Source organism: Pyrus communis, chromosome 14 (genome assembly GCF_963583255.1).
Source record: "Pyrus communis chromosome 14, drPyrComm1.1, whole genome shotgun sequence".
NCBI classification, from domain to species: Eukaryota; Viridiplantae; Streptophyta; class Magnoliopsida; order Rosales; family Rosaceae; genus Pyrus; species Pyrus communis.
Window position 1 is genome coordinate 1,804,267 of NC_084816.1, and position 7,373 is coordinate 1,811,639.

General features: G+C 34.9%; 2 protein-coding genes across 2 annotated transcripts; one reads left to right on the forward strand and one right to left on the reverse strand.

The window, feature by feature from the left end:
* The first annotated feature begins 388 nt into the window (after positions 1 to 388).
* LOC137715140 (protein NOI4) lies at positions 389 to 3,544 on the forward strand. Its single transcript, XM_068454377.1, has 3 exons — positions 389 to 524; positions 2,362 to 2,556; positions 3,200 to 3,544. Exons 1-3 carry the CDS (start codon positions 519 to 521, stop codon positions 3,242 to 3,244), a joined length of 246 nt encoding a protein of 81 aa, XP_068310478.1. The 5' UTR covers positions 389 to 518; the 3' UTR covers positions 3,245 to 3,544.
* Positions 3,545 to 3,705: 161 nt separating this feature from the next.
* On the reverse strand, positions 3,706 to 5,304 carry LOC137715138 (transmembrane emp24 domain-containing protein p24beta2-like). The gene is made up of 4 exons (XM_068454376.1): positions 5,095 to 5,304; positions 4,712 to 4,898; positions 4,488 to 4,595; positions 3,706 to 4,201 (listed from the first exon to the last, which is right to left on the reverse strand). The coding sequence occupies exons 1-4, from the start codon at positions 5,302 to 5,304 to the stop codon at positions 4,068 to 4,070; spliced, it is 639 nt and encodes a 212-aa protein (XP_068310477.1). The 3' UTR covers positions 3,706 to 4,067.
* Between the last annotated feature and the right edge of the window lie 2,069 nt (positions 5,305 to 7,373).

Genomic DNA, 7,373 nt, shown 5'->3' on the forward strand with positions numbered 1-7,373 from the left:
CATAATAGAAAAGGTAATGTTCGTACAATTTTTCCTGTAAAATAATTTTGACACACGTTTTAATCTTCTCACATACCTCTTCTTTGTGTCTGACCAATGAATTAAATAAATCAAATAAATCAAATAAACTAACAGCCAAAATTAAATATAAGCGTGTAAAAGTGTCTATGATTTATCTTCTCTTTTTTTTTTTTTCAATTATTTCAACCTGCCTTCCTTTCATTTTTATTCCAAAAGCACAAATCACGTCAGGGCTGACGCCGACTTAACGGCGATGCGATCACGTTTCCGTTCACGTCAACAAAATAACGCCGTTCATCCAAGAAACAAAAACTGTTAAAGCCTCTCATTTTCTTCCCAGATTTCACATCAATTATAGGCCCATTTCTGGCCCAACCTCCTCTCTCTATCTCTCTCTCTCTCTCTCTCTCTCTCTCTCTCTCTCTCTCTCGCTCTGCTTTCCGAGTCATTTCATTTTCCCGGAAAATCAAAAAGTTCTTTCCTTTGTGATCGAATTCATGTCGGTACGTAATCGTTTTCGTCTCTTTCTTCAATCCGAATATAAATTCTTAATCTTTGTATGCCTTTATTTGTTTTTGTTTATCTTTAATCTTTGCGATGCTTAATTTGCTGGATTTCTGATTGGATTAAGCTCTAATTCATAGATTTGTTCGTTAATCTGTATTAATATGATTGTAATATCTCAGACGCATCTTTTTTACATTAATTTCTTTGCAAAATTCATGTTTTTTATTTAAATTTTTATGTTTTATCATTATGTTAAAGTAAATACGTACTTGATGCAAAAATTGAATTTTCCAGGGGAGCAGATTCTAATTCTTCAGTTTGGTTTTTAGTTTTGTTTAATTAGGAATATAGTGAAAATTAAATGAACTGAAAGGGGTAGTGAGAAAATGACAAGTTTCCTTTGTGTTTTTACAAAATTAATAAGTTGAAATTTTGGAGAGTATATTGCTTTTCGGAGCACGTATTGTTTCGAGAGTGCGAATCCCATGTCGTGGAATTAAAGCGACGATTAAATAGTTTGAGTGATCTCGGGCATCTCCACCACCGTTGCCAATTGGTTTTGGGTTGGATGCTCGAATTGTTATAGACTTATAGGTATTGTTGGTTTTTTTTTATTGTCATTCATTGTTTGAGTGGGGAATATAATCTTTGTACAAATTGCTTCCTGATGATGGTATTGTCTGGTTTCTGTATTTTACTTTTAATGATTAGTATATTAAGGGCATTGTGTACTTCCTAAGTTCTCATGTCATGGTCATGTGTATATGTGGTTCTGTATGTATGTGTGTGTTCTTCATTCCGACTTTGAATGTGTAAACTATCTGGACAAAGAGGTTTAGTTGTAATTGCCTTGCCCAAACCAAGTATTTTATTAAGGGCTAAATAGATTTCTTTTAACTGGGTTCTTATGTCCACGGGGAAGGTTAGAGTTCTTTTTCCTTTTTCGCGTTTCTGTGTATCTTTGGAGTTTTTATTAGTATGATTATGGTGGGTTGAACTTCTGTGCTAGGTGTGCTTCCTGAAAATGACTGAGTTATGTTGTCTAAAGTTGTGTGTCCAAATTTAACAATCAGTTGCCTTTTCTGAGTTTTTCCTTCCTGTCTGATTTTTATTTTCCACCTTTTTTCATAGGATGTTAGCTCCATGGTATGCTGGTTGCTTCTTATTTGTATATTCTCGTGTTTTTCCTTTACAATGAACTCAGTGAAATGTTACTCTGAATTGGAGTGTTTCACAACTTCACGTCGTCTTCGATTCCTAATCCTATCACAGTATTCAGGAGAGGAAATCGCTCTTATTTTTGTAGTCTAGGATTATCCTAAGAGATGCAGCACTGAGTAGGAGTTAGGAATTGAAATCAGTGTTGCACAAACTTACTACCAAGAGAAAGTTTGTAAGCACTTATATTTTGGCTCAGATCCTTATTTTTTGGAAAGTTGAAACCATATAGCACTAGCCCAAGGTTGAGATCAGGTTATTAGATTGGTGTTCGGCATGTAAATACTAGTGGTACGATATTGGTATGCGTTCTTAGGTATATGGGGCCATTGCCTGTAAGCTTGGTAGATATGGACCTTTTCCGGGAATTGATTTCAATGGTGTTTGATCCTATTGAAGGATCATTTGCATTTTGCAGTCTAGAAAACCAGGGGAGCTTGACATTGGGTTTCTGGTGGTCTGTCCTCTGTGATTAATGCAATTCTGTCCTCTGTGATTGATGACAACCTAAATAGGTTCGAGATGTAACAGAGTGCTTGTCTGTCCTTTTGTCTTTGTAGTTGAGAGAATATGTTATTGCTTTAACAATGAGAATATTTTACTGATTTCTAACAGGAAAAAGGCAGGCCACTCCCAAAATTTGGTGAATGGGACGTCAATGATCCTGCTTCGGCCGAGGGATTTACTGTGATCTTTAACAAGGCTAGGGACGAGAAGAAGACAGGTGGAAAACCCGAGTCACCAGGAAAGGCTGATCCTAATATCAGGCAGGGAGGAGGAGTGGATTCTGGCACTGGCAGGCCTTCATCTGTAAGATTCTTTCTCATAACTGTTGACTCGTTTCTTTCTCTGGTGATTTGATATATAATGAGTTAGCCAATAGCAGTTGATTCTTTTGCCTACTAGATGGCGATTTTCTTAGTAGTAAGTTTTTGCTTTCCGAGTGATGGTAGTACAATATACAACTATATGTAACGCTGCCTTACCTGTCAAACTTAGCATACCATTTGATGTTAAAATAAATGCAACCGACTTTTATAGAACTCTAGTTAGGAGAAGGGCGAAAAGGCTTTACATCTAATATTAGTACCAAGATACTTGAAAAGTAAAATAAAAGAAGATGATTCGGCTGTTTTATCTGCATTGTTTGATTGCTCCATGCGAGTGGAATTGGCATACGAAGTTACAAACACTCTGGTTGTCTTCTTTTAGATAGATGTAGTCTAATAGATACAGTTTGTTTCATTGTGAATAATTGAAATAACTAGTGGCCCTGAAAGTATTCTCTCTTCTTGTCAATTGATGATTGCGTGACCTTTTCGTTTCTATGTTTTTGAGTATCTGTTGTGTTTCCAGTCAGTAGAATAATAGAAAGAAACAATTGACCGGTGGGTCATTGTTTATGCTGCTGAAAGTTGATCTAGTGTGCTTGATTTGATTTCTTGGTGCACAGAAAAAATGGTTTTGCTGCCTTCATCAACCACAGACCGAGTCTTGAGAATGTTGTTCTCTGCGCAAGTGCTCCGATGGAGGAGCACGGTGTTCTGTAACTTGCTCCACCATATTTTTCCAGAGAAGATAGGGAGCTGTATAGCAATGATGGATGGAATTACCGTGTCGCGTAAAAAAACAAAAAACAAAACAAAAAAACTTTGTGATGGGAGGAGTAAAGAATGACAAATACTTATTGTATCTATATTGTCCGTCTGATCTGTTTCTTCGTCTTATCTTTGCTTCAAGCTTTAGAGCTTTGCTTATGACATTCTTTTCCTTCTTCCCTAATTGTATTATTAAACCACTCTTTGTGTGAAATTATATTGTTCTCGATTTCAAATTCTGAAAACCTTTATCTTCTTTTCCATGACGTTCGTATCTAGTTTTGGTAAATAAATTGTACTTTTCGATAAAAAGAAGACAAAGGGAAATGATTTCTTGCTAGATTTGAATGGATGAGCAATACTGGAGGAGTCATTACGCTTTAGCTGCAAATCACAGTTTAACGCATGCCCAAAAACTCATGTTCTCAAAATGAGTTATTTCTGTATGTTTTAAACTGTGATTTATAGGCAAGAGAGGAATGACTCTGTAGGTAAAGAGCCAAATGTGTACGTTAATATATCAACCAAAATTATCGATCGATTGCCATTGCATATGAACGTGTATTCTTCACAAGCCACAAGAACCACCAGGCACAAACGCACATAATTTCCGGTTACTCGTGTTCAACGATTTGCCGAGAAAGTAAAAAAAATGTATGCATGAAATAACAATTGAAATGTTAAATTCTTCTACTGTGATAAAATGTCGTGGCTGTGTCAAGGTTAGACTCTAGTCATCCCAAGCTTCCGTTCAAAAAGGCGGCGAAGTAGGAAAACTTGGAGAAGACTGGCACCAACAAGCGCTGCTGATTCGAAAAAAACCTTATGGATTGCCCTCCGGCCCATTGCTTCGTTTGCTGCATCAACGAATGCAAAAAACAATTTATATCACGAAAAGATTGACAAAGACACTACAATTAGACGCTGCTAGCGAAACATAGTTGTTTATGCACACTACGGAATCAATACTTGTTCAATTGAGAAAGAGTAAATGCGAAAAGAATAGTCATAGAGATGCCTGATTTGGATATAATCCTCAACATAGCCAATAAAAAGGCGAATCCAAACCAACAAGGTTCCCGGCTCTGCAAGGCTCACCCTCAACGTAATCAATCATCAAGGTATTTAGAGTTGAGGAAATACCTATTGCCTGTCGTTCGGTCTGAGCCTCTAGCCAATGCTGCTCAAATTGAATGTTGTAAAGAGCCTCCTCTAACTTTGATACCTGTTCTAACAACGGATTGAAGTGCTCTGCACGTACGCATAAAACTACCATAAGTTGTCGTCCTTATTTTTACAAGGATCTCGCTAATGAAAATGTAACCAAAGAAATCTGAAGAGTAAAATGTCACGTATCAATCACTCACCATCTTTTGCGTGCTGATCATAGTACGTAAAATGGCTAACATGTATATCGAAATCTATGGTTTCATGATAAGGAGACTTGTTAGTGAAGCAAAACTGATAGACTCCTTTGTGACGAGCGACAAAGTCATACTTCTCGGTAGTCTTGTCACGAAAATCATGAATCTTGTCACCGGAAGGCCCCTTCACCTGAAAAATTTCAACGGCATTGTATGATCACTATGATCCATCATCCATATACATACACGAAAACATGGTTTCTGTTACCTATGTATGCTATGAGCTATCTTATCAATTTGGCCAATAAATGCAGAACATTATAGCGCAGTTAAAAACATATATTGGAAATTATCAACGCGAATCAGACAACAAACAAGGAGCTTACCACGAGATCAACACCGTCTTGAGTATAATGCCACGATGTATCAACCTTAATAACAACGAAAGAAATGTGGACGGTATCTCCTTCGTATTGAACATTATGAGAGAAGCACTCTTCTCTGTCAATCACAAATCTGATTCCAAAAGCTGCTTCTAGGCTCAACAAAAATGTCAGCAGAAAAACAGCAGCACAATTCGAAAACCCAACTTTCATCTGCAGATTTAATAAAGGGTTGTCAAAATCTTTAAAAATATAAAATAAAACTACAGAAAATTCTAGCTCACACAAATAATTACATACAAAATAGGAAACTTTCTGGTTTCCTTCTCTTATAACTGAAAAATAAATACCACCCAGAAACTATTTTCCACCAGAAGAAATAGAGAAAAATTAAGAATTCTAGTACCCATTACAAACTCCGTTTGTGTGAGTTTATCTTACGCTGCTGGTCCCAAGCGCGGATAAAGGGGAGGGCATCAAGTAATCGACAACCGGCATTCCATCCCTATGAATATCCATTACAACTCTTCCGCAAAGTAATTATAATCTAATTTTAAAACAAAAGAATCCACTTTTTAAGAGATTGGCCGGAAACAGATTAAAGATTAAAACATGCGATACAATCAAAGGGTGCAATCACAACAAATAGATTCCATTCCATGTCCTGTTTGGCTGCCTAGAAAGTGAAAGAAAATTTAGAAACACCCTCAATTAACGTAAAAACATAAGTTCTAAAATCTACGTCTATGTTCATTTCTTTTGCATCAAAACAGAGTTACGTAGGATCAAACAAAACGAGATTAATTGTTGGAAACTATGAAATTTGTAGAAAGAGATAGGATTTACCTTGGAATGTTCGAACTTTTTGATTAAGCCCACAGAGGAAAAAACTTATATTTGAACGATTTGTCGGAGATAAACAGTTGGGAGGATGAAAGAGTTTTGTGTTTATTTATGTTTCATATCTCGAAGGGGAATACTTCGAACGTAACGAGACTGCTAGAACACCAAAAGCTTCAGTTTAGTACTTTTTGTCGTTTTATATCCGACATGTCGTTCTCCTTCTGTCTTAAATTTTTGTTTGGGAAAATTACATTTTATATCCTTAAGTTTGGGTGTATTTACAATCTCATACAATATTTTTAAAACATTTCCATTCCATATAACACGTAACATTTTATTTTAATTTCATACATCTATTAATTATTTTAGTAAGTTGATTGGTAACTAATCACATGGCAGCCAAAGTTGTCCACATAGATTAAAAAATAAATAAATAAATCAATTTAAAAAAAAAAAAAATTTTATGCCAAGCCCACCCTTCCATCTGCATCTCTGTTCGACTCCGTTCCTCATGCGTCCTCACCCATCCCCATCTCATCACTTAACGGTTAAATTAACGATTTGATTAACGGACGCATAAAATTGTAACTAAATATAAATTTACGTATAAAATTAAAATGTTTTAAAGACGTTATATGAAGTTACAATTGTACCCAAACTTAAAAAGGTAAAATGTAATTTACTCTTTTTATTTTTATTGTTTTTTTTTTTCAAAAGCCGCTATGGCTTGGATGTTTGTAATAATAATTTTTTATGATGCTCCGAAGCATCGGGTAATTCATATTTTAAAACTATTAGATAGTTGATAAACACATAATTAAAAACAACAATTTGACAATTAAAAATTCAGAATACAAAATACTCTAAACCAGAGAATTGTTGTCATAATAGAATGGATTCGTGAATTTGTTTCTAATTTTTACCAGTAAATAAACATTTATGAAAGAAAAGAAAGGCTTAAACTACACAAGATAGAATAGAATAAGGAGAACATAACTATTAAACTACACAGTATAGTATATAACAAGGGATCTATGTGGTATATATAGTAGTAATAAAAAGTGGTGTTGTGTGTTATTCCTCTAACAAATTCATGTTCTAAATGAACCACTCCATTTGTTTAGGTTCTGGTTTTCCAATACAATTATGTATGTTTTAAATATATGTAACACTTATTTATGTATTATATAATAAATTTAATTAAAATAAAAATATCGTCTAAGGGACCTAGCTAAGTCCTTATGTCATCTTCAACCGAAGGAGTAGTCCTACAAAAAATTATAGTTTAATGAATAGTGTCAGGTCATATTTTATATCAATTTCAACCGAGGGGGCCATAGGCCAAACATAATTAATATATATTTTATTATTTTAATTGAGTGTCACTTGTCACTAAATGAATAAGCCTTTGAATTTCTTATCTTTATCTAATCTCAATA

Coding starts and splice junctions, on each gene's coding strand:
- LOC137715140 (XM_068454377.1), top strand. Junction 2,557..3,199: donor GCACTGGCAGGCCTTCATCT/GTAAGATTCTTT, acceptor CTTGGTGCACAG/AAAAAATGGTTTTGCTGCCT.
- LOC137715138 (XM_068454376.1), bottom strand. CDS start 5,304: ATGAAAGTTGGGTTTTCGAATTGTGCTGCTGTTTTTCTGCTGACATTT. Junction 4,596..4,711: donor TGATCAGCACGCAAAAGATG/GTGAGTGATTGA, acceptor GCGTACGTGCAG/AGCACTTCAATCCGTTGTTA. Junction 4,202..4,487: donor GACCGAACGACAGGCAATAG/GTATTTCCTCAA, acceptor TCGTTGATGCAG/CAAACGAAGCAATGGGCCGG.